This window comes from Heteronotia binoei, chromosome 20 (genome assembly GCF_032191835.1).
Source record: "Heteronotia binoei isolate CCM8104 ecotype False Entrance Well chromosome 20, APGP_CSIRO_Hbin_v1, whole genome shotgun sequence".
Classification (NCBI taxonomy): Eukaryota; Metazoa; Chordata; class Lepidosauria; order Squamata; family Gekkonidae; genus Heteronotia; species Heteronotia binoei.
The window spans coordinates 23,001,010-23,028,232 of record NC_083242.1 but is presented as its reverse complement, the minus strand read 5'-3'; the positions used below and the strand labels follow the sequence as shown (position 1 = coordinate 23,028,232).

The 27,223-nt window shown below is 46.6% G+C and overlaps 1 protein-coding gene across 2 annotated transcripts in view; it reads left to right on the top strand.

Annotated features, from left to right (window-relative positions):
* PDILT (protein disulfide isomerase like, testis expressed) overlaps positions 1-27,223 on the top strand; it is a 243,169-nt gene that overhangs the window by 24,871 nt on the left and 191,075 nt on the right. The window contains exons 4-11 of one of the 2 annotated variants that reach the window (XM_060260912.1): positions 13-150; positions 941-1,051; positions 3,079-3,204; positions 4,296-4,493; positions 7,743-7,863; positions 9,400-9,581; positions 16,271-16,348; positions 17,096-17,166. In XM_060260912.1, the coding sequence (XP_060116895.1) occupies positions 13-150; positions 941-1,051; positions 3,079-3,204; positions 4,296-4,493; positions 7,743-7,863; positions 9,400-9,581; positions 16,271-16,348; positions 17,096-17,164 (1,023 nt within the window). In that variant the 3' untranslated portion in view covers positions 17,165-17,166. Of the gene's footprint in view, positions 1-12; positions 151-940; positions 1,052-3,078; positions 3,205-4,295; positions 4,494-7,742; positions 7,864-9,399; positions 9,582-16,270; positions 16,349-17,095; positions 17,302-27,223 lie in introns of those variants that run through there. The other variant, XM_060260911.1, reaches the window with a different exon arrangement.

Sequence of the window (27,223 nt, the reverse complement as noted above, 5' to 3'; positions counted from 1 at the left end):
TTTTATCAACAGAGCCCTCAAGGAGGGGTGCGAGAGGTCTTCTGCAATTCTGCAAAGAGTATCCCAGAACTCCCTTTTGGGATGACAACCAGCGATGAAGTTTTTGCGCACTTTGGCATCAGAGAGGACATGATCGTTATCTTCCAAAAGGTACTGACCACATTTTCAGCCCATTCGTTTTCCAGAGAGCTAGGTGGTTCTTCTCTACCTGGTTCTTCTCTGTGTGGTTCTCCTGTTCCATCCCCACAGTGACCCCATAGGCTAAGCATCGTTGACCACCCCAAGGTCACCCAGTGGGAATTGAACCTGGGACTCTCCTGTCCAACATCCTAACCACGGCATGACACTGGTGCATGTTGGGAAGGAGAGGAAATGTACCTTCCCCAGACTCTGCTCCTCTGGTGCACAGGGCTTTGCATATTAGGTCACCCTGATGTAGCCAATCCTCCAAGAGCTTACACTAGGCCCTGGAATAAGAGCCCTGTAAGCTCCTGGAGGATTGGCTACATCAGGGTGTGTAGTCTAATATGCAAAGGCGTTCCTGCTGCTAAAGAAGCCTTGGGTGTCCACATATTACCATGCTATCCAGGTAGGCTTGTCTTGTGATTAGAAGGCAGCCAGCATGGTCTGAGTGATGGGAATATTTTAGAATCTTTTCGTGGATCAAGCTGGCTGCAGCCCAACAACAACACACTTTCTTTGCACACAGAAGGCTATAGGCTTGAATTCCTGGCAAGCTCGGCATGGGTCTCATGTATTGAGGCTCAGAGAGACCTGATTTCACTCCAGAGGGCAATAGCGGCCAGGTATTCCAGACCAGTGATCCAGCTTTGTATGTCTCTTTCTAAAAAGAGCCATTGCATCCAATGAATCCGCCTCCCCATATTGAGAGTAACCCTGGTTTGCTTTACTGGTAAATCTCATGTCTCTTGTGCTCAAGGGAAAACCTGTCTATAATGAGGTGGCCGAAGAAGGCAAGCTGAATGACGTGGAGCTGACACGATTGATCAAAACGTTTACCATGGATTTAGTCACAGAATACAATCTGGAGGTATGCGCCATCATTCTTTTCTGTCCAAGGTGCTAGGAGTTTTACCTTCTGGGAACTCACCTGTCAAGCGCCGATATTTCTCAATAAGCAGTCTTTTGTTTTAAATCAAAGCTGCTGTATTGTTAGAAACTCAGGAACTGTACCAAGGACACAAACCTTGGGAGTAATGACGTACACACAATTACACAGTTGCTATATAGGATATCATCAAAGGTTACCATACAGAGGCATACTTGAGTCAAGGGTTCAAAGGTTGCTAAACAACTATCTATTTTATTACTAAGGAATTTAGGCTATTGGAAACAGCAACCATTCTCACACTATTCTGGGAGAAGATAAGAGTTGTCTGTGAACCTGTGGGAGAGGCGACTTGAAAGTAATGCCAGCCAGGCTGTAGCATAAACATCCTTGGGCTAGATGGATTTATTACTTGCCCAATAGTTGTAAATAAGGGGGGAGCAGAAGAAAGCTGGTGACCAGCTCTTTCTCTAGAAGAAAAGTATGTTATAGAAATAAGCGCGCTTGACATATAGATTATAGAATATAGACATATAGAAATAAGCACGCTTGACATATAGAATATAGACATATAGAAATAAGTGCGCTTGACATATATACTTTTCTCTAGAAGAAATGTTATAGAAATAAGCACGTTTGACATATAGAATACAGACATATAGAAATAAGCGCGCTTGACATATATACTTTTCTCTAGAAGAAAAGTATGTTATAGAAATAAGCGCGCTTGACATATAGAATACAGACATATAGAAATAAGCGTGCTTGACATATATACTTTTCTCTAGAAGAAATGTTATAGAAATAAGCACGCTTGACATATAGAATACAGGCATATAGAAATAAGCGTTCTTGACATATATACTTTTCTCTAGAAGAAAAGTATGTTATAGAAATAAGCGCGCTTGACATATAGAATACAGACATATAGAAATAAGCGTGCTTGACATATATACTTTTCTCTAGAAGAAATGTTATAGAAATAAGCACGCTTGACATATAGAATACAGGCATATAGAAATAAGCGTTCTTGACATATATACTTTTCTCTAGAAGAAAAGTATGTTATAGAAATAAGCGCGCTTGACATATAGAATACAGACATATAGAAATAAGCGTGCTTGACATATATACTTTTCTCTAGAAGAAAAGTATGTTATAGAAATAAGCACGCTTGACATATAGAATACAGGCATATAGAAATAAGCGTTCTTGACATATATACTTTTCTCTAGAAGAAAAGTATGTTATAGAAATAAGCGCGCTAAACTGAATCCCAAATCCCAAATATTCTTGGTAGCAAGGGATGAGCATGCAAAAACTTTCCAAAGTTTGTTTTTATTTCAACACTTCTTTTCCTTTTCATTGCATGTGTTCATTATTGTTACCCTGTCCATGCCTAATGGGTATTAATTTGGAAACAAACACAAGCCCATCAGAAGAGGATCCCCAGCCTTGTTGGATCTGCAGGCACTTCTGGAATTCTGACAAAGGGTCCCTTGCAGGTGCCTGAGTGACTCATGGTGCTGTCTGAAACAGAGCTGCACCCTCCAAAGCCCATTGACTTCAATAGACTTTGACAGGTGTCCCTCTACTTAGGATGGTGCTGCAAATATCATAGATGTTCTTTAGACTGGAAAGAGACATTATTTTTTCGGAGGTGGAAGTGCAGGGCGTTTTAATTTGTCACACCTTTCTGTGCAATCAAATCAGTTTATGACTTGAAGCAGTAAATATGAAATCTAGTAAAACAATTATTGTACTTTTAAAACCACTCAAAATTTGAAACAGACCAGTGAAATACATCCAGGTTAATCAAATCCATTCCAGAGTTTGTCATAAAAATATCCCGATGAAAAGCTAACTGAAAGAGTGAGGTCTTCTAACCTTGCAAGGTCTTCTAACCAGCAAGGAATCTGCCATGCTTTTTGGAAAACAGGGCATCTTTCTGGATGGAGTCTTTCCTTTTCCAAATCATCCATGGACACGCTTTGATTTTCCCTCCCCAGACATCTGTGAAGATTTTTGATGTTCCTGTGGAAAATCACATTCTTTTATTCATCCCCAAGAGTTCAAGTGCATTCAACAAGGCTTATGAAGATTTTAAGACGGTTGCTCAGGAATTCCGAGGGAAGGTCGGTATGTTGGTGTTCATAGCAAATTTGGATTTCCTACTTCATAACATGTATGATGTCAGAATATGGCTGTTATTGGCATAGAAAATGATCCTTTGCCAAAACAAACACAACAAAATTCTTCAACTTGACTCAGAGTCAATTATAAGTCTCAGTTGTCTTAAATGCTGGGCTAAGACTGTTTTTCTGCCTCAGGCACTTGGTTATTTCTCTCCAGTTCTGGATGCTTGCTTTCTGATAAATTTTGCCCTAAGAGTTTATCTGGGCCTGCTGACTACATTCTTTAATGACTTAAAATCAATTGTTTCAGGCTCTTTTTAAGGATTTTTTTTAAGCCATTTTGATCTTTTATAGACTTTAGATTGCTTTTATGTGTAGGATGCCCTAGAAATGTTACAGTTGGACCGATTTCCCACTCACCTTATGCAGCTCTCACGCTCCTCTTTTCAGCGGGGCTTCTGTCCAATTTCACACTATCTGCCCTGGGGCTGCAACTCGCTTTGGCTTTTTCACACGGCAAACAGAAACTGGTTTTTGGAGGTTTCTGTTCACCACTCGAAAAAGCCAGATTTAGTTGCCGCCCCGGGGCAGATAGTGTGAAATTGGGACAGAAGCCCCACTGAGAAGAGGAGCGTGAGAACGGCATAAGGCAAGTGGGAAATCGGTCTGGATGTGGTGGGGTACAAATATACAGATGGGTAGGGATGTGTCCCCTCCCCCCTTTGCTGGATCTTTCTAGATATACTCTTTGCCTTGTGTTCTCCACCTTAATTCTGGTTCTGCTAGGAGAATTTCTAAAATGTGATTCTGAATTTGGAGCATGCTCAGTTTGCCCCAGTGGTTCTATTTCTATGTGGCCAGTGTTCCTGTGCACATTAATTAAACTCTGCAAAAAAAAAAAAAAACAACAACCCATGAGCGCATTCATGGTGGATCAGACCAGTGGTCCGTCTAGTCCTGCATCCTGTTTCACCCAGTGCCCCATCAGATGCCCCTGGAAAGCCTGCAGGCAGAGTACAGAGGCCAAAGCTCCCCCAAAGTGTGGCAGACCTGTGTCTGCTCAGTCATCTTCTGTGTTTCATATTCTTCAGGTCATGTTCATTTTGGTGGATACCGATGAGAGCAGAAATGGCCGCGTGATTGAATACTTCCAGATCATCGAGATTGAGGTCCCTGCTGTTCAAATCTTGAACCTAACCAGCGATGCCAGGTACAAGATGCCCGCAGAGAGGGTCGCCGTGAAGAATCTAAGGAGCTTCTGCCAGAGCTACTTGGAAGGGACAGCTAAGGTAGGCTCCCCAGAAGGAGGTAGAACAAAAGGGAAGAAGAACTGCAGATTTATACCCCGCCCTTCTCTCTGAATCAGAGACTCAGAGCGTCTTACAGTCTCCTATATCTTCTCCCCACACAACAGACGCCCTGTGAGGTAGGTGGGGCTGAGAGAGCTCTCACAGAAGCTGCCCTTTCAAGGACAACTCCTGTGATAGCTATGGCTGACCCAAGGCCATTCCAGCAGCTGCAAGTGAAGGAGTGGGGAATCAAACCCAGTTCTCCCAGATAAGAGTCTGCGCACTTATACACCAAACTGGCTCTCAATTCTCTGGAACTGCACTAGCTTTAAGCCAACCTAGATCTGTGGCTAATGTATCCAGGATTGGTTCCAGGTTTTGGGGAGCCCTGGGGAGACAGTAACCAGGGGCCCCTGTCTATCCATCAGCAGTCTCCCCCTCATGCCTCTCTTTTAAATTAAATCTAAATCGGAAGAGGTTTTGGCTAAGCATGAGGAAGAACTTCCTGAGTAAGAGTAGTTCCTTAGTGGAACAGGCTTTTTTTTTTTTAGAATCACAGAATCATAGAGTTGGAAGGTACCCCTAGGGTCATCTAGTCCAACCCCCTGCACAATGCAGGAAACTCACAAACACTTCCCCCTAAATTCACAGGATCTTCATTGCTGTCAGATGGCCATCTAGCCTGTTTAAAAACCCCCAAGGAAGGAGAGCCCACCACCACCCGAGGAAGCCTGTTCCACTGAGGAATCGCTCTAACAGTCAGGAAGTTCTTCCTAACGTTGAGCCTGAAACTCTTTTGATTTAATTTCAACCCATTGGTTCTGGTCCTACCTTCTGTAGCCACAGAAAACAATTCCACACCATCCTCTATAGGGCAGCCCTTCATGTACTTGAAGATGGTGATCATATCACCTCTCAGCCGCATCTTCTCCAGGCTAAACATGCCCAGCTCCTTCAACCTTTCCTCATAGGACTTGGTCTCCAGACCCCTTATCATCTTCGTCGCCCTCCTCTGGACCCGTTCCAGCTTGTCTATATCCTTTTTAAAATGCAGTGCCCAAAACTGAACACAATACTCCAGGTGAGGTCTTACCAGAGCAGAGTAAAGCGATACCATCACATCACGTGATCTGGACACTATACTTCTGTTAATACACACAGGCTTCCTCGAGTGGTGGTGGGCTCTCCTTCCTTGGAGGTTTTTAAACAGAGGCTAGATGGCCATCTGACAGCAATGAGGATCCTGTGAACTTAGGCAGATCATGAGAAGGAGGGCAGGAAGGGTTGCATAAGTGCTTAGTTCTTGTGGCCCCATTCTTACATGCCCAGGGAATGCTGTCCATCACTTTGGAGTCAGTCAGCAATTTTTCTCCAGGCTAGTTTGGCCAGGGTTCCTGGAGGTTTTTGCCATCTTCTGAGCATGGAGCAGGGAGTCACTGGGGATGTATGTGTGTAGGGAAGCTATTTGTGAATGTTCTGCATTGTCCAGTGGGTTGGACTAGATGCCTGTGGAGGTCCCTTCCAACTCTATGAGCGTTTTCGCACTCACCTTCAGCCGGCGCGACGCCCCTCTTCACCGCGCAGGATCTGCGCGGATTTCGCACTAAATGCCGCGGAGCAGCCGGAAGAGCCGGAAAGTCCCGGCGCTTTTGCGGCGCAAACGGAAACCACCAAAAAGCAGTTTCCGTTTGCGCGGCAAAAGCGCCGGGACTTTCCGGCTCTTCCGGCTGCTCCGCGGCGTTTAGTGCGAAATCCGCGCAGATCCTGCGCGGTGAAGAGGGGGGTCGCGCCGGCTGAAGGTGAGTGCGAAAACGCCCTATGGAATCACAGATGACTGGAAGTCCCTTCCAACTCTGTGGAATCACAGATGGCTGTGGAGGTCCCTTCCAACTCTATGGAATCACAGAAGACTGTGGAGGTTCCTTCCAACCCAATGGAATCACAGATGACTGGGGAGATCCCTTCCAACTCTATGGAATCACAGATGACTGTGGAGGTCCCTTCCAACTCTATGGAATCACAGATGACTGTGGAGGTCCCTTCCAACCCAATGGAATCACAGATGACTGTGGAGTTCCCTTCCAACTTGATGGAATCACAGATGACTGGAGGTCCCTTCCAACTCTATGGAATCACAGATCACAGAACATTCCAAGGAGACAGATGGGGAAAGGCCTGCGGGAAGAGGGGGCAGGGGAGGTGTGTGGGTGGGAGTCAGTAGCCACGGTCCCCACGATAAGTCGTGGGCTCTGACTGCAGTTGCCTCACTTCAACCAATGCTGATGCTGGTTCTTCTGAAGGTAAATGGAGGAGGGGGAAAATCCTGTAAAGGGGCTTGTGCTCCTTGGAGAAAGGTTGGAATAAAAAATGCAATACAGACCGAGACCGATTTCCCACTAGCCTTACCTCGCTCTCACTCTCCTCTTCTCAGCGGGGGCCTCCGTCAGATTTTGCGCTGTCTGCCCCAGGGCTGCAACTTGTTCCTCCTCTTTCGCGCAGCAAACAAGATCCTCTAAAAACCAGTTTCTGTTTGGCCGCGTGAAAAAGGCGAAGCTAGTTGCAGCCCCTGGGCCGATAGTGTGAAATCTGATGAAAGAAGAGGAGCGTGAGAGCGGCGTAAGGCTAGTGGGAAATCGGTCAGTGAGGAGTTGGGAGGGTTTCAGTTGTGCAGGTTTCCTTTGCCCCCTTCTTATCAGGGGTTGTAGGAGAACTTTCACAGTGCTGCATCCAGGATTCTCCTGTTCCGTATTTGGGAGCATCATTACCTGAATGGCAGGATATGGATATTGGACTGGAGAGGTTGCTCCATTCCCAAGCACCTGGGCTTTGGGTGGGTTGTGATGGTAGCAGAGCCATTTGTGGCACCGGAAGTGTCTGTGGGGAGTGGGGATTTTACAGCAGAGGGGAGGGAAGCTGAACTCTCCTGACCCTGACCTCTCTGTAATCTCTTTCCCCAAATGCTTTATCCCATGCAAGTTCTGGCATCAGAACTCAGCTGAGAAGCTAAAGATCCGTTAAGCCACGGGGAAATGGTTTAGCGCCCTTTATCCACGTTGTTCTACAAATTGGACCTATCTGACACATGATTTAGGGCTGACCCAATGTCACCGTTGCATTTTACTTGGACTTTGTTCTGTGGCACAAGGCAGAATACTTGGCTGTTGAAGCTTATGGTCAGGAAACGGCCTTTGTGAAGGCTGCCTCTCAAATCCATCAGCTTTCTCTTCTTGTCTGTCTTCCTCTTATTAGCGACATCTGTCCAGCGAGGAAATTCAAGAAGGCTGGGACAAGAAGCCAGTTAAAGTCCTTGTGGGGAAGAGCTTTGATCGGGTCGTCTTTAATAAGAAGAACCACGTCTTTGTAATGTTCTGTGAGTAGCTTGCATCCCTGGGTGAAATCTGTGATCCAAGTTCTCCTACGTTGGAAGTGGCAGGGCATGTCACATTTGGGTTACTTATTGTGCAATCAGGACTGGCTCGCCTGCTAGGCAAACTAAGCAGTTGCCTAGGGTACTGGGAGGGGGGCGCTGAATTGGACTCCCGGTGCCCAAAACAAATGCCTAAATATGCCTCTCCTCCCTGCCGCCGCCAGCCCCCTCCCTTCCGCCACACCGTGCTCTGCCTGCCCCCTTCCCCCCATGATCAGAAGAATGCGCCACAATGAGGCTGGGCCCTACCGGCTCTGAGGCGGCCGCCATCTGAGCGTTTTTTGAAGAGAGAGCTGGAGGAGGCTTCACTCCCCCTTCACTTCCTGTTCCGGAAAGGAGCGGAAAGAAGCCTCCTCCACCTCTCTCTTCAAAAAACGCTCAGATGCCGACCACCTCAAAGCCAGTAGGGCCCAGTAGCAGGAACTCATTTGCATATTGGAGCACACCTCCTTGATGTAGCCAATCCTCTGAGGGCTCTTATTACAGAACCAACTGTAAACTCCAGGAGGACTGGCTACATAAGGGGGTATGGCCTAATATGCAAAGGAGTTCCTGCTACAAAAAAAAGCCCTGGGGGAGTATTGTTTTTGTATGTTCATGTGCATCTGTGTGACCTCTGATCCCTACTAACGGCCTGCAGGATATTCAGGGAGATGGCCAAATAAAGCCTGCCCCTGCCTCCGGCTCTGGTATTCCAAGGAGGTTCTTTTTAAACGACTGGGAGGGAAAGTGGTTGTCATGAATGCCTGCCCTGCCAGCTGTGAATTCGCTGCTTGCAAGATAGGAACAGGCGGCCCCTGCTTGAGAAGAGTTGGCACCCATGCCCCTGCCCTATGACCTGCAAATTTGCGCTCTTTTCAACTTGAACCAATGGATGACTGTTGGGGGCGGGCCTTTCTCCCACCAGCCAGCTGGCCAGTGTCTGGGGGGAGCCTGAAGAATCAGGGGATTCCCCTGCTCCCACTGGGGGCTGGCATCCCTTGGTGCATGAAATCTGCCTTACACCCCAGAGAGTATGGCTGCGATCACACACACACAATAATGCACTTTCAATCCACTTTCAGTACACTTTCCAGCTGGGTTTTACTGTGTGAGCTGGCAAAATCCAGTTGGAAAGTGCACTGAAAGTAGACTGAAAGTGGATTCTATGGTTCTGTGGATTCTATGGATTATTTAGCGTGTATGATCGCAGCCCAAGGCAGACTATAAATGAAAGCAATAAACGAAGAAACCCAGAAGCCAAATGCCCCATTCAGAAGGCAGCCTGGCGGCCTGTTTGTTTACAAGCAGCCCAGCAATCTGACAGGGCATCCGTTCTTACTCTGCATGGAGCTCACAAGAAAATGCAGAAGGAACACATACTATAAATCTCCCATGGGGAGAGGCTGGTCCCCCCCATCCAGGCACCAGTGCTGTTGTGCCTGCTCAGAAGCTTCTCTCTGATGTCTTCCCCCCCCCCCCCCTGGTTTTCAATCCCAGATGCCCCTTGGTCCGAAGCCTGCCAGAAAGTGCTCCCAATTTGGGATGAGCTGGGCAAGATGTATGAAAACCGGAAAAACGTGGTCATTGCTAAGATAGACTACACGGCAAACAACGTCCAGTTGCTCAATGTGGAACGCTACCCATTCTTCAGATACTTCCCTATTGGATCTGAAACCCGGGTGAGACATTTGAAATCAGCCAAGCATGTCTGCAGGTCTTCTTCAGGGCCTGGTTTCTGTGGGCATCTTTGCTGTGTAGATTCTGTTCCCTTGTCACCCACTGGGGTGATAAGAACCCGCAGGGACAGAGGCCTCTTGGTTGAGGGACTGAATTACCAGGCAGGTCCATTATTTGTGAAAGCAGCGTCATCCCAGAGTTGGAAACAACTGATGCTTGCACAGGGGACCTTTCCTTTCCCATTATTTGAATTCTAGATGAATGCATATGGAAGCATGAGCCAAAGTCGGGGCCCTGTGAGGATCGGCCACGTATCAACCAAACAAACTCTCTGTTGTGAAAACATTTTTAAAAAGGTAAAGGTAGTCCCCTATGCAAGCACCAGTCGTTTCCGACTCTGGGGTGATGTTGCTTTCACAACAGGAGCTAAACCTTCTAGTTGATAGTAAATACAACTGGAACCGGTGTGAAGAGAAGCAGTATAAGATAACCACCGGAAGCAATAAAACTTTCACGCCAAGCATTTTTAATGAAGTTAAACAAGAACAGAACTAAGGAACACTGAACGTTCTTGAAATTTTCCCCACAAAGTCTCTCAACAGTCACAAAGAATGATAGCCTCTTCAAATGGGACGTGGGCACAGTCTTTAATTTCTTAGAGTTCCACTCGTGATGGTGCGGAGAGAATAAGGAACCGCTTTTAAAAGGAGTCCTCACGGTTTCAATAGTTAGTTCTTCCTCAGCCTCTTTCTCCCAATGTTACACGGAGCCACAGGTCTACTTTACAACATGGATCCATGCACGCTCTAATTTGCTGCTACTGGCTCTACAGATATTGCAGATATTATCTTATATTGCAAACCTTCTCGTTGAGGCTTACTTGCTAGGAATGAAGCTAACGGTTAGACAGTGATAAAATAGTCAAATCATGTGGGCAAATGTGGCTTCTCCACCCCTCCCACCTTTTCAGAAGAAGACAGAAACAGGATACAGGATGGCCTTGACAGGCTGGAAAACTGGGCTAAAAGCCCACCTGGTTGTATATCACCAGAAGACACCACAGCTCTTTCCCTTCATACCTTCAAGGCCATTCACATCCCTTGGTCTGGATTGAGCTTCTCTGGGTGAGCAATCGATGAGTGCAGCCAGGACAAGACTTGCTTGTCATCTCTTTTCTCTCCTGACTCTGCATGGTGACTGGTGCTGTTGTTTTTTTCTGGCATCCATCTTGCGTCCACATCAAGCCAGCCCTGGTTTCATCTCAGGGACAGGGGTCACATGTGGCTTTTTCGGGCATATTGTGTGGCTCTTAAAGCCACCACCACCTTGTCAGCTGGCTTGGAGAAGGCATTTCTCTCCTTAAATCACTTCGCCAAGCCAAGCCAGCTGGCAGCTTGAAGAATGCATTTGAAGTTGTAATCTTTTCACCTCTCTCCTCCATCTATTTGTCTTCCTTCCCCTTCCCCTCCATCCCTCCTGTCTTGCGGCTCTCAAACATCTGATGTTTATTCTTACATTAAGCAGGTTTGGCCATCCCTGGTCTAGGATATCATAGAATCATAGAGTTGGAAGGGACCTCTAGGGTCATCGAGTCCAACCCCTGCACAATGCAGGAAACTCACAAACACCTCCCCCTAAATTCACAGGATCTTCATCGCTGTCAGATGGCCATCTAGCCTGTTTAAAAACCTCCAAAGAAGGAGAGCCTGCCACCTCCCGAGGAGGAAGCCTGTTCCACTGAGGAATCGCTCTAACGGTCAGGAAGTTCTTCCTAATGTTGAGCCTGAAACTCTTTTGATTTAATTTCAACCCACTGGTTCTGGTCCTACCTTCCGGGGCCACAGAAAACAATTCCACACCATCCTCTATATGACAACCCTTCAAGTACTTGAAGATGGTGATCATATTACTTCTCAGCTGCCTTCACTCCAGGCTAAACATGCCCAGTTCCTTCAACCTTTCATCATAGGACTTGGTCTCCAGACCCCTCACCATCTTCGTCGCCCTCCTCTGAACTCGTTCTAGCTTGTCTATATCCTTCTTAAAATGCAGTGCCGAAAACTGAACACAATACTCCAGATGAGGACTTACCAGAGCAGAGTAAAGCGATACCATCACATCACGTGATCTAGACACTATACTTCTGTTGATACAGCCCAAAATTGCATTTGTCTTTTTAGCCACCGCATTACACTGTTGACTCATGTTCAGCATATGATCCACTAAAATCCTAGATCCTTTTCGCACAGACTACTGCTAAGACAAGTCTCCCCCATTCTATAACCATGCATTGGATTTTTCCTACCGAAATGCAGAACTTTACATTTATCCCTGTTAAAATTCATTTTATTGGTTTTAGCCCAGTTTTCCAGCCTGTCAAGGTCATCCTGCATCCTGTTTCTGTCTTCTTCTGTGTTTGCAACCCCTCCCAATTTAGTATCATCTGCAGATTTAATAATTCCCTCGATTCCTTCATCCAAATCATTGATAAAGGTGTTGAACAAAACAGGTCCCAGGATAGATCCTCGAGGCACTTCACTTGTCACTCCTCTCCAAGAGGATGAGGAACTGTCAACCAGTTACAGATCCACCTAACGGTAACAGGATCCAAACCACATTTTACCAACCTGTCAACAAGGATAGTATGGGGAACCTTATCAAAAGCCTTACTGAAATCAAGATAAACGACGTCTACAGCATTTCCCTGATCCAGCAAGGTAGTCACTTTCTCAAAAGAAGAGATCAGGTTAGATATCTGCCATCAGGTGTTACATTCCACACCTTAAATGAGTGAAAAGGAAGATCGAATGCTTTCCGCGTCAACATCACTATCCTGGCCTAGAACAATCCCCCCCCAGGCAGTAGGGGTGAGCGTGTCCAGGTGTGCATGCTTGAGTCCCCTGCCACATTTGCTGGCAGTGTGCCTTGATGAGACCATCTTTGCTCCTGCTGATCGTGCCGTCGCCACTATACTCAGAGCTTGATCTCATCTCACACTGATAGGCAAGCAGAAAATGGGAAAGTCATTTTCTCAGCCTCTTCTACCAAGTTCAGATTCACTTCTCTTTCTGATCTTGGCAGGAGAGATGGAGGAAATGCAGGTGCCCAGCCTCTTGCTGGAAGACACAAACTGATCCTGGTGACTCACCATTTCGCCCTTTGCTTCACATTTATTCAGAGGGTGGATTGGCATAGAGATCCAACGGCTTCTGATGCTGCTTTTTTATATAGAAAAGGGTTCCCCATGATTCCGATGAAAACTCCAAACAAGAACAAATGAGTTCCACTTTCTACCAATGACTTGATGTGGGCTATTAAGATTTGCTTTTTGCTAACTCAGATGTCTCCAGATCAGACCTAATTTGCGGCAGAAGCTCACAGGAGTGGAGCTCCAGAAGCCCTAAATTTTACTGTGCTTTCTTTCTTAACACGCCCCCCCCCCCAAAAAAAAACCCCCTCGTTTCTGGGCTCCATTGTTCAAACTCCCTGTGAGACTTCTGTCAGATCTTAGAGAATTGATCTCTAAGATTTGACAAACTGTCTAATATTTTCCCCACAAAAAATGGGAAAAGAGCCAAAACATATCAAGCAGACAGATGGAAATCTTCATCATGCCACTGTGGCCACATAGGAGAAAGTAATTTCAAAAGTACAATGGGAGTAAGGTTTTATTATTGCAATTATAATTCAAGAAGCATTTTAAGATAGATGCTGAGCTGATATAATTTAGTACACCTTCCGGTGATGACAGGGGTGTGTGGCATATGCAAATGAGTTGTGTTAATGAGCTCCAGCACCTCTTTTTCCAAGAACATAAGAGAAGCCATGTTGGGTCAGGCCAATGGCCCATCCAGTCCAACACTGTGGCTGATTCTGCACTAACCTTGCTCCATGCCAGGCTTCCATTTCTCTCCGGGACAAGCTGGTGATTTCGCACCACTTGTTCCATGCTGCTGTTTTGCGCAGGGGAAACCCACGATTTGCAGGTTTACACTGTGGCATGGCAAATCACGGGTTTCCCTCGCGCAAAATGGCATTGTGGAGTAACTGGTGCAAAATCACCAGCTTGCTCTGGGGAGAAACGGAAGCTTGGCATGAAGAAGATATTGGATTTATATCCCGCGCTCCACTCCGAAGAGTCTCAGAGAGGCTCACAATCTCCTTTACCTTCCTCCCCCACAACAGACACCCTGTGAGGTGGGTGGGGCTGGAGAGGGCTCTCACAGCAGCTGCCCTTTCAAGGACAGAGTCTCAGAGCAGCTCACAATCTCCTTTCCCTTCCTCCTCCACAACAGACACCCTGTGAGGTGGGTGGGGCTGGAGAGGGCTCTCACAGCAGCTGTCCTTTCAAGGATAGAGTCTCAGAGTGGCTCACAATCTCCTTTCCCTTCCTCCCCCACAACAGACACCCTGTGAGATGGGTGGGGCTGGAGAGGACTCTCACAGCAGCGGCCCTTTCAAGGACAACCTCTGCCAGAGCTATGGCTGACCCAAGGCCATGCTAGCAGGTGCAAGTGGAGGAGTGGGGAATCAAACCCAGTTCTCCCAGATAAGAATCCACACACGTAACCACTACACCGAACTGGCTTTCCTGCTCAAAAAAGGTTAGTGCAGAATCAGCCTCTGTGTCACACAGTGGCCAAAAAACCCAGGCGCCATCAGCATGACTGACCCAAGGTCCAGAAGCATGGCAAAGGTTTGGTGCTTGTTCTGGTTACCATTTGGGTGTGCTCTGCAGCCCCCAACCATTCTGCTGTGCTTTTCAAAGAGACAGTAAAACACTCTTACAACAAAGGAGATCACCAGTAAAAAAAATACATTAAACAAATGGTTGCGCTCCGCCATCCGGATGGATAATCTAATTGAAGTGAGAACATCACCTCTGGAGCCAAGTAATTTGATTCGATGGTACTTTTTGATAATTAAGACATTACTCAGGTTTTCATTTTTTGCCTTTATTTCCCTGCACATAAATTACATTCAGTGACATTTGTCCTCATTTAATCTTGTAAGGAGGGTACTCTCTGTTGCTAGGTTTGCAGGCCCAGGTTGTAATGAACCAAACGATAGCCCCTGTGCATTTAGATGGCACGAAATGTGCCACTTAACATAATTCTGTGCAATTTTATTCTTTTGGGAATAAATGCTTTTTGCAATTGTGTTTGACACTCCCCCCCCCCCCCCCTATTTCTAGACAGTCTAATCAAGAAGACTGGCAACCACTGCTGTAATGTATGGCACAGTTGGCAGAGACACTGTCATAGCTAGGCAGGTGCATGTGGAAATTAACTAATCCACATCCAAATCAAATTCCCTCTTTTCTTTAATGTGGACCAAATCAGACCATTAAAATAATGGCAGTTGGTAATAACCTTTGGAAACTACCAGTATTCCAGTGCCCTGCTGCCTTCTGTTTAACCACCGTATAAGATGACAGTGGGAGGAATAGTAAGAAGAAATGGTGACTCAGCAGATAACCTAACTGACAAGGATGTCTTCCAACCAGAACAGCTAGCAAATGTTCCCATTGAACATGAGCCTCCTGATAGGCTTTCCACTGTACAGAATTTCCATTTTCTGGTGTAGCTGGATTTTTCTTAATTCTATGTCAGCAGATCTAATTGCCTGATCTAATTGCTATTCCATTTTCTACTCTGATGTTGGCCCTGCTAGGGGCAAGTGTTTTGTTTGTACACTCTGAACACAGGAGCTGTGATAGGGGCAGGAGGAGGATCAGAGACAAGGGTGACACCTTTTCCCCTGCATTAGTTCAACAGGGGAGAGCGACAGCCATATCGCTTGTATCCTTTGGCAGACGAATGATTTCAGACTGTGTGGGCAGGAGAGAGAAGGCCAGGGACAAATGCTGCTCTTCTCATATGAAATGCATGGTTGAACCAGATTATACGAAAGAACACCAACATCAACTGGAATCTAACCTGCAATTATTCATTGTAGTAATGATTGGCTCAGTGAATGGATCCTTCGTAAACACTGGATTCGGTGGGGGTTTTTTAGCAGGAACACACGGGAATGCAGTTCCAGCTGGCCTGGGTGTGGCCTAATATGCAAATGAGATCTTCCTGGGCGTTTTCTACAACAAGAGCCCTGACTGGGGCTCTTTAGCTTGGAGAAACGTCAACTACGGGGTGACACGATAGAAGTTTACAAGATTATGCATGGGATGGAGAAAGTAGAGAAAGAAGTCCTTTTCTCCCTTTCTCACAATACAAGAACTTGTGGGCATTCAATGAAATTGCTGAGCAGTCGGGTTAAAATGGATAAAAGGAAGTCCTTCTTCACCAAAAGGGTGATTAACATTTGGAATTCACTGCCACAGGAGGTGGTGGTGGCTACAAGCATAGCCAGCTTTAAGAGGGGATTGGATAAAAATATGGAGCTGAGGTCCATCAGTGGCTATTAGCCACAGTATATATATGTATATATATATGTGTGTGTATACAAACACACACACACATATATTGGCCACTGTGTGACACAGAGTGTTGGACTGGATGGGCCACTGGCCTGATCCAACATGGCTTCTCTTATGTTCTTATGTCGTTACTGGATTAATAAATGTGGTAAAATTCCTATTAGGGTGCTTAGATCGCAGGATTTCAGAGGCTTCAGCACTGTATATACAAATACAACTTCCCTCTTGCCTCTCTATACATTTTTTTTCCTCCAGGTTGACCCATACAAAGGAGAACACACTCTTGAAGCTTTCACTAAATTCTTAGAAGAAAAAATTAAGACAGAAAAGAAGGTAAGGGAATGGAGCCCCCTCAGAAGGAGACTTGTGTGAAGGGTGTACTTTATTTATTTATTTGGCCGAATGAATGAATGAATAAATAGCCCCGTCATGGGGAGCGAGGGTGACAGAGTATAGGACCAGCCTGGCTGATGAGACTGAAATTCAAAAATTGGGCTGGTTCCATTTCAGTTCAGTTTCTCCCTTGTTAGCAACGAAGCCAACCTGGCTTCCACGTCAATCGCACATACAGGGCATGAAATGGCATAACGGTGGTGTACAGGTGGTCTGTCTAAGCAGGAATAATATTATAAAAGCTCTCAATGATAGCCATGAAAAAGAAGCGAGTTAAAACAGGAAAGAAACAGGCACGGTCTTTTTAGCTTAGTCCTCAGTTTGCTTTCAAGATCCCAGCTGCTTCACACATGTAATCTTGTAATCTTCATAACAGCCTTGTAACGTAGGCCACTGTTGTTATCCCACTATCCAGATCCCAACACATGCCAAATGCTTTTTGTCTGGAAATGTTAAAAAACAAACAAAAAGCCACTGTTGACTTGTTGGGGGCGGGGGAGGGAGCTGCCAACAGCTCCCTCCTGCAATAAGGGCTGGTCCGTTCTTTTTGAAGCAGACTGAAAGTTAAGTTCTCAAAAAGTGTTTGACTCGATATCACTTTCTAGCACGTTTGTGGCAGAGAAGTGAGCATAACCTTTATGCAGTAGATCTATTGCATAACTCTGTTTTTATTGTGTTTTTTGAAAGGCGTCATCGAAGACCAAGAAAAAAGACGTAAAGAAAGAGGAAAACATCACAAAAAAGGAAGAACTTTAGTGTGCCTCTTCCCCCCCCCCCCCCTTCCAGCTGCCTCTGCAAAGATAACAAGGAATTGTTGAGGATCCCTTTGAGCTGATCCTGGGGAAGTCAGGAAGGCCTGAAGAAAATAAAACAACCTGTGTTGTGGTGACTCAACTGCGCCTGATTTGGCTTTTTCAGGGATCCTTCTTGACAGCTTTTCTGATTCCTATTTATTTATGTTAATTTCTAGTCTGCCCTATCCTATGAGCGGGCTCAGGGAGGATCACAGCAGACTTAAATAATAACGATAGGCAATAAAATCAGAAGCAAATAAACAATTAAAACAATAAAAGAACTAAAACAATGAAAGTACTCCATTTCAGGTGGAAGACAACTAATCAGGCCATGGTGCAAACAGAGCTGGAACCAGTGATGTTCCAATAGGCTTGACAGTCGATGGGATGCTGCGACAGGGAGGCCAGACTCAATGGACTATGGCCATCTGCTGCCTCACTTGAAGGCCTAGTGGAACTGCTCCATTTTGCAGGCCCTATGAAGAGGTTCTTCCAATCAGTGCTTCATGTCTCTCGACAGAGGCAAATCCTGGAAAACGTTCTGTCCTGTAGAAGGAATAGCTCAGAGTGGCTATCTATCTATCTATCTATCTATCTATCTATCTATCTATCTATCTATCTATCTATCTATCTATCTATCTATCTATCTATCTATCTATCATCTATCATTTTTACTTTATTTGTATCCTACCTTTCTCCTCGGCGGGGACCCAAAGTGGCTCACACCGTTTTCCTCTCCTCCATTTTAACCTCACAACAATCCTGTGAGGTAGGCCAGGCTGAGAGAATGTGACTGGCCCAAGGTCACCCAGGGAGCTTCCTTGGACTGTAACCTGCCTGGATCAAGAGGTCCTGCTGGCCCAGCTCTAAAGCCCTCCAGCCCAGGTGGCTGTCATTTTACCAACAGGGGTGGGGTGGGTGTACCAGTTCACCCCCAGCCCGGGCACTTTTTTGCCCCACTGAAAAGTTTTCCCTCCTAAATGTTTTATATTTGTCACAGAATGACTCCCATTTGAACAACAGGGGCTTGTTTTCCAATATTCTTCTAGAATTATAGAGTTGGAAGGGACCCCCAGGGTCATCTAGTCCAACCCCCTGCACAATGCAGGAAATTCACCAATACCTCCCCCCACCCCCACACACTCCCTAGTGACACTTGGGAGAACTTGGTTCTCCCAGATTAGATCTGAGTGGTCCGTGGCGACTCTTGGCCTCCGGGGGTTTCTGGTGTGGATGGGGGGGGCGGGCTGGCAGCTGCTCTAATCCTCAGGCTGCAACTGGCCCAGCAGTCTTCTGGAAGCAGGTGCAACTGCCAGAAGCCCCAGAGGGGGTACAAAAATGGCTGGCTTCCATGGAAAATGTCCCAGGGTTTCCTGGCACCACTCACTTCAACAGAAGCTCAGGACCCAAAGAGGCAATCTCTCTCTCTCTCTCTCTCATCTATCTGGATAGATAGACAGATAGATAGATAGACAGACAGACAGATGGAGGGATGGACGGACAGACAGATAGATAGATAGATAGATAGATAGATAGATAGATAGATAGATAGATAGATAGATAGATAGATAGATAGATAGATAGATAGATAGATAGATGTTAGATAGATGATAGATGGATGGATGGATGGACGGACAGACAGACAGATAGATAGATAGACAGACACCCCTCATCCCGCTTCTGCTCAACTTTCGTTTTCCTTCTTTCCAGCATTCTAAGCCAGGCTGAACCAAAAAAGGAAAACCATCTGCTAATATCTGGCACCTTTCCTGTGAAGCTACAGCTCCAAAACAGAGAACACATCTGTTCTAATGCGCGATCTGCTTCCTTGACCCCCCCCTTTGCTCCTCGAGACACCTCGCCTCCCCCCCCCCACCCCAGGTCAAGCAAGCAGATCAGCCCAACCTTTAATACAGCCCTTCATTTCCAGTTCTCTGAAGAGCTGCAGGAATACATTCATGCACTTTTAATTTAGTAATAACTCAAGAAGAGCCCCGTGGCGCAGAGTGGTGAAGCCGCAGTACTGCAGTCGGAGCCCTCTGCTCACGACCTGAGTTTGATCCCAGCAGAAGCTGGATTCAGGTAGCCGGCTCCAGGTTGACTCAGCCTTCCATCCTTCCGAGGTCGGTCAAATGAGTACCCAGCTTGCTGGGGGGAAAGTGTAGATGATTGGGGAAGGCAATGGCAAACCACCCCATAAAAAGTCTGCAGTGAAAATGTTGTGAAAGCAACGTCACTCCAGAGTCAGAAACGACTGGTGCTTGCACAGGGGACTACCTTTACTTTTTTAATAACTCAAGAAGAAGGTAGCATGGGATGGCCTGATTATGTCAGATCATGGAATCCTAGATTTGAAAGGGACCTCCAGGGTCATCTAGTCCAACCCCCTACACAATACAGGAAATTCACAAATACCTCCCCCCCACACACAACCAGTGACCCCTGCACCCCACCCAGAAGATGGCAAAAAACCCCAAAACCCTTCAGGATCCCCGGCCAAATTGGCATAGAGAAAAATTGCTTATTGACCCCAAAATGGTGATGTAAGAAAAGGCCAGGAGAACTAAGCACTGATGTAACCCTTCCTGCCCTCCAAAAAGAGCCAGTTTGGTGTAGTGGTTAAGTGTGCGGACTCTTATCTGGGAGAACTGGGTTTGATTCCCCACTCCTCCACTTGCACCTGCTGGAATGGCCTTGGGTCAGCCATAGCTATTGCAGGAGTTGTCCTTGAAAGGGCAGCTGCTGCAAGAGCCCTTCCAGCCCCACTTCACAGGGTGTCTGTTGTGGGGGGAGAAAATACAGGAGATTGTAAGCTGCTCTGAGTCTGATTCAGAGAGAAGGGCGGGAATAAATCTGCATTCTTTTTTTTTTTAAAATTTTTAAAATGCTTTATTGAATTGAGAAACATGGTACAAATACATCAACAAATCAGTAAGTGCGCACCAAGTACCAATACAGAACAGGGAAGTAGGTGCATACACCATAGGCCATCTTAGAGCAAAATTACAACAACAATTGACATGACATCAGTATAGCATGGTATGAGTTACTAGGAATATTGTTATCAGCTAACACTTTGTCTATAAAGGGACGCCATTTTTCTATAAAACTCAGGGAAGCAATTTGTTGAGAACGATGGGGGTCTAAATCATAAGTAAGCTTATCTAAAACAAAATAATCCCACAATTTCAACCACCAAGTCCGTCGTGAGGGAGGAGATTGCTGCTTCCAGACTAGGGCTATTGCAAATTTAGCAGCCACAAACATATGCGAGATCAATTCCTCTACAGGTTCGGAAGTGTTTGAGGTGCCTATAAGATTCAAAAGAGCGTATTCAGGCGTAATGGTGGAGAGTGTGAAGTGAGAGCTAGTACTTCAAAAGCTATTTATGACTGGGCATAGCCACCAAGAGTGAAAAAATGTGCCCTTCTGGCCACAATTCTTAAAACAGAGAGGCGAGATAGAGGATGAGTGTGCTAACTGCACTGGAGTCCTGTACCATCGCGTAAGGACTGCATTCTTCTCCTTCTTCTTCTCATGATCTGCATAAGTTCACAGAATCAGCATTGCTGTCAGATGACCATCTAGTAGGCTTTCCAATCCCCAGGTCCCAGCGGGGGTCCTCCCGCTTTCCCAGGCTCCTTCCCACTCCCTGTCAGCTGGCTGGCAGGGGGAAGCCCACAGCCACCATGTGCCTTTCCACCTCCGGAGGCTTCAGATTCCGCTTAGAAAGGCTTCCTCTTGGGATGGTGTGTCTGTGTCTTTAAGGCTGAATGGGGTGGGGGGGTCAGGCAGAACAACATGGCTGCTCCCAGTGGCTGTGAAAGCAGCCCAGACCCTCCCTTGGTTGCACAATCTTTTCAGAGGTCGTTTGCCTAGGAAAGGTAAACTTGAACCTTTGGTTGCTCTGCGTTACTTTGAAGAAGCTGGAAGTTCAACAACTCATGAGTAGAGATGCCAATCTCCAGGTGGGAGCAGGCCCTCCCCCACTTCAGAGTCAGCAGAAACGGGGGAGGGGGGGAGGGAAATGTCTGCTGGGCACTTCATTATTACCTATGGAGATCGATTCCCATAGGGTACAATGGAAAATTGATCTGGGGCTCTGGAGTAGCTGTCTTTTGAGGTAGAGGCACCAAATTTTAATCATACCATCTGATGACTCTCCTCAAAATGCTCTCAGAAAGATTGGACCAGGGGGTCCAATTCTATGAGCCCCAAAAGAAGGTGCCCTCATCCTTCATTGTTTCTAATGTAGGGAAGGCATTTAAAAGGTTTGTAGTTCCTTTAAATGTGATGGCCAGAACTCCCTTTGGAGTTCAATTGTGCTTGTCACACCCTTACTCCTGGCTCCACCCCCAAAGTCCCCAGATATTTCTTGAATTGGACTTGGCAACCCTACCATCTAGCCTCTGTTTAAAACCCCCAAGAAGGAGAACCCGCCACCTCCTGAGGAAGCCCGTTCCACTGAGGAACTGTTCTGTCAGGAAGTTCTTCTTAATATTTAGCCGGAACCTCTTTTAATTTAATTTCAACCCACTGGTTCTGGTCTGATCTTGTGGGGCAACAGAAAACAACTCTGCACCATCCTCTTTAGGACAGCTCTTCAAGCCCTTGAAGATGGCGATCATCATCACCTTGGAAACTAAGCGGGGTTAATACTTACGTGGCTCTGCAGAGGAAGGCAATGGCAAACCATCTCTGCTTCTCACTTGCCTAGAAAGACCCTTTGAAAAGGTTGCCGTGAGCAGCTAGGCCTGTGGGAGCTTCTCTGTGGGAGCTGCCACAAGGCTGTGACTTGCTCTGCTTCTTTTGCATGGCAAGCAAGATCCTCTGAAAACCGGTTTCTGCTTGCTGCAGGAAAGAGGCAGAGCGAGTCACAGCCCCAAGGCAGCTTGTGTGAAATTGGATGGAAGCCCTGCGGAGACGAGGAGTGTGAGACTGGGACAAGGCTAGTGGGGAAGAAGAAAAAGAAGAAGATGATATTGGATTTATATCCTGCCCTCCACTCTGAAGAGTCTCAGAGCGGCTCACAATCTCCTTTACCTTCCTCCCCCACAACAAACACCCTGTGAGGTGGGTGGGGCCGAGAGGGCTCTCACAGCAGCTGCCCTTTCAAGGACAGAGTCTCAGAACTGCCTACAATCTCCTTTACCTTCCTCCCCCACAACAAACACCCTGTGAGATGGGTGGGGCTGGAGAGAGCTCTCACAGCAGCTGCCCTTTCAAGGACAACCTCTGCCAGAGCTATGGCTGACCCGAGGCCGTGCTAGCAGGTGCAAGTGGAGGAGTGGGGAATCAAACCCGGTTCTCCCCCCACAACAGACACCCTGTGAGGTGGGTGGGGCTGAGAGGGCTCTCACAGCAGCTGCCCTTTCAAGGACAACCTCTGCCAGGACTATGGCTGACCCAAAGCCATGCTAGTAGGTGCAAGTGGAGGAGTGGGGCATCAAACCCAGTTCTCCCAGATAAGAGTCCGCACACTTAACCACTACACCAAACTGGCTCTCCTGATTTCCAGAATATTCCCTGGGGCCTCTTTTCATCCCTGGGGCTTGCTCGAAAACGTCCATCCAGGCCCTCCTTTCCCTTCAAGACCTTCTTGACTCCCCTTAAAACCCGATGGATGGAATTCAGTTGTATGACAGTGACGCTTTTCACCAGCAGAGGGTGCCAACCTGTCCCTACGCAACAGCGCACAGCTAAATAGACTCTGCACAGCTTAAACTATTAACTTAACCGAGTCAATTGAACAAAGATGATCCAAAGAAGTCTTGCAATTCCAAAAAAGATTTGCAGCCTGAATGCAGCAATATCCCGGCACGTGAATCAAGAATTCTCACAGAGCAGCTGTTAGCAAAGACCCAGCCCTCCCCCCTTCTAAACTCCCGAGAAGCTGTACATTTTCTGAGCCAGCAACACAGCAAAAAGCGCTCCCACCTGGGCCCCTTTCCAGACATGCAGCTCCTCTAAACTGGGGGTGGGGTGGGAAGCACTCTGAATGGTGAAATCAAAAGACAGAGCGGTTCCTCAGTGGAACAGGCCTCCCTGGGAGGTGGTGGGCTCTCCTTCCTTGGCAGCTTTTAAGCAGAAGCTAGATGGCCATCCAACAGCAGGGCTGACCGTGTGGCTTCAGGCTGATTGTGAGAAAGCGGTCAGGAAGGGGGTGTGGAGGGGAGGTATTTGTGAAGCTCCTGCATTATGCAGGGGGTTGGATTAGATGACCCTAGAGGTCCCTTCCATCTCTATGGTTCTATAATTTGAAAATGGGAAAGGAGACCAGAACATTACAGAGGCCAGAACAAAATTACAGGGGGGAGGGGGAAAGAAGGTTTGAACAAACACCTGTTTCAACTCTGCCGTGAGGCCCCCCCATACCTCCAATGGTAAGCTCAAAAGGGCTAAACATTAAAGGTAAGAAGGTCAGGGAGGGGCATGGCACTAAACTCAGGTGAGCCAACAGAAAAAGGAGAGAAAAGTCTACCATGTCAGACACAAACTCCCTCACTCCTTCGGAAAGGAACTTCCCACTCCCTTTGCTTGGAGATCCAGGAGAAATAGCACTCTGGGAAGAAGTTGGACGGTACTGGAAGGAAGGGGCATTGCCCCCCAATTCCAGGTGCTCTCCCCTTTCCTGGGGATGAAGGGCTTGGGGTAGTACCAAAAGGGGAGGTGGGTTCTAGGGCTGAATTGGGTCCTGCAACAAGTTCCTCCCAACCGCTGTCCTCAAAGAAATCTTCCTGCTAGGAAAAGTTGAACAAAGCAGGAGTCAAGTGTCACCTTTAAGACCAACCCATTTTTATTGAGAATGTAAGCTTTCGTGTGCTCTTAAGCACACACGCTCTTAAGCACACTTCATCAGACGAGGAATCGTGTGCTCTTAAGCACACATGCTCTTAAGCACACTTCATCAGACAAGGAATCCAGCACAGTGAGCAAAGCCATACGTAGCTGAGCAGAGCCATACACAGCTGGTAGGCAGTGGCCCAGAATGCAACATTTAAGAACCAATGACAGGGAGTGCACATTCCGGCCCACGACTGCCAAGCCTTAAGGCTCATAATATGCTCTCCCAACCCCAAAGAGGCCCCCAACTGAGACACCCTGACTGCAAAGCCCATAGGTACCCAGTTTGAGGACCCCCCTTATTGCTGATATCTCAGGGTGTTTGCCAACTCAAAATTAAAAATTAAAATTACTGCCTAACAGATAATTTTACTTCACTGTCATTGGTTCTTAAATCTGTACCATGTTGCAATCTGGGCTACTGTCTACCAGCTCTGTATGGCTCTGCTCACTGTGCTGGATTCCTCGTCTGATGAAGTGTGCTTAAGAGAACATGAAAGCTTACGTTCTAAATAAAACTTGCTTGGTCTTAAAGGTGTGACTTGACTCCTGCTTTGTTCAACTGCTTCAGACCAACATGGCTGCCCACTTGGATCCATCTGCTAGGAAAAGGCTCAGGCACTTTGCAAAGGAAGACCTTCCTGCGCTCAGGTGCCATTTGCAGACACCTGATTCCACCACAGGGGAAGACTACCAAAAGCCACCTGGCTGCCAAACTGGCCCAGCAACTGTGGGTGAGGAACATCTCTGAGATGAAGGAAGCCAGCCAGGAAAAGATGGGGGTAACCCTGGATGGGCATCCCAATGCACCTGGGGAAATAATCTGGACATAGGAACATGCCAGGGGCATGCATTGGTGTTTGATTTATGGGATGGAGTTGGCTTGCAAGGCATCCGTGTCCTCAGAAGACTACTGTTCAATGGGTAAACAGTGTCTACAGAAAACCACACAACATCCATACATGATACCAGTGAACCTTACAGGAAAAGGAAAGGTCCCCTGAGCAAGGACCAGTCGTTTCCGACTCCGGGGTGATGTTGCTTTCACAACGTTTTCACGGCAGACTTTTTACGGGGTGGTTTGCCATTGCCTCCCCCAGTCCTCTACACTTTCCCCCCTCTACACTTTCCCCCTACACTTTCGGAAGGATGGAAGGCTGAGTCAACCTTGGGCCAGCTACCTGAATCCAGCTTCCGCCGGAATCGAACTCAGGTCATGAGCAGAGAGTTCAGACCACAGTGCTGCAGTACTGCTGCTTTACCACTCTGTGCCACGGGGCCGCTAAACCTTACAGAACCCACCACAAAAAGCATAGTTTGAAAACTACTAACCAAACCACGGTAAGTCAATGCAGAAAGAAATTTAAATAGGAAACACTTGCTCATATTGATGCTGGACTATGGACAACGCATTCCATCCATCCAAAGTACTGAATGGGCCCTTATCTCTTGTTGGGTCAAAGGGTGACATTCCAGGGCTTTTTTTTTTGTAGCAGGAACTCCTTTGCATATGAGGCCACACACCCCTGATGTAGCCAATCCTCCAAGAGCTTACAGGGCCCTTCATATCACTGCTAGTGTGTACAGAGGCCTTTATAAAACCTGGGGGAGGGACAGCCTTGATATTGCACAAAGGATGGATTCAAGACTCTTTCTGTGAGAACTTTATGCGCATCTGCCAACAACTCTGTGAAACAGACAGAGTCTCATCCAGACAGAGTCTCATCCAGCAGGACTCATCTTACATTCTTCCTGTTGGCAATGGCTGGTTTGCACACATCTGGATCCTGGTTTCAAAAAAAGTCTGTTTGGAGTGAGGCCAACGACATTTGAGTTGGCTGAAATCTCCTTAGCTCAAGGGTGTATGTTAATCAGGGCTTTTTTTGTAGCAGGAACTCCTTTGCATATTAGGCCACACACCCCTGATGTAGCCAACCCTCCAGCAGCTTACAGGGCTCTTAGTACAGGGCTTACTGTAAGCTCCAGGAGGATTGGCTACATCAGGGGTGTGTGGCCTCATATGCAAAGGAGTTCCTGCTACAAAAAAAGCCCAGATGTTCATGATTCCAAATGATTCCAACCTGAGACCCAGCAAAGATGGAGAATCCTTGGAACATGTCTTATTGCGGCAGCCTTCTGGGAATTGAGAACCTGTGCTTCCCTGCATGAATAAACAAATGGGCTAATAAGCTTTTCCGCCTTCTTGAAGGTCCTGGTGTCAATTAGCTCTATTTAGCCAACAGGGAGTTCAACACTGCAATAATGATGGAGCAGCTGGTATCTTCAGAAGAAGCCAACATGTCTCTGAACAAATGCAAGAAATTATCACCCAAATGCGCCTTTCACAGTAAAGGCAAGGAATTCCGGATCCTTAAAGGCAGGGCTCTTCAGCAAAAGGACTTCAATTGGATAAGTCTAGTACAAAAGACTGAATTAGGCAAATGTTTCTGGCTTAAATGAACAGAGCTCTTCAGTGGGGATGAGGAAGCAGGATCAAGCCCTTCTGCATCTAACTATCATTGGCCTCTAAGCTGCAGAGTCTTGTGAGTAACAATTCTACTTTGTGAGCTACTGGGATCAAAGTTGTGAGCTACTGCATAAATGTTTTTAAAATAATAAAATTTATTACTCAAAAATAACAAACCATCTACAAACTCAAAACGTATCATTGTCCAAAGATAAAAAAAAACATTTTGCGTACAGAGGTCTATTAAAGATAACACATTTGATGAAAATAAGGATTAGAAGGGAATATTTTTGCAGCAGACAAATATTCAACAATAGGAGACCACAATGTAACACATTTCTTTTGTCTACTAAACTCGATAGGAATTGATGCATTACTAATTTTTTCCCATAGCGACTGCGTAAATTATTGTCCTCTGGGGTCAATTTTCCTGAGCTAAGACAAAAATGTCTGAGCTGGAGGCTAAAAATCTGTGAGCTAGCTCACGCTAACTCAGCTCAGAGGGAACACTGGCATCAACCAAAGCACACTTCTGTTATATCTGGAACCAGATTCAGCAGAAATTCTCTCAAGCAAACATTTCAACTGAATCTTCATGGTCATTCGTGCTGATTTTGGTTGCAGCTTTCCATTTGGAAAGACCATTTTTGATGGAATAGTGTCATACAAAAATAAAAGGGCGAGTTTGGGGAATCATGCTGATCAACGGGC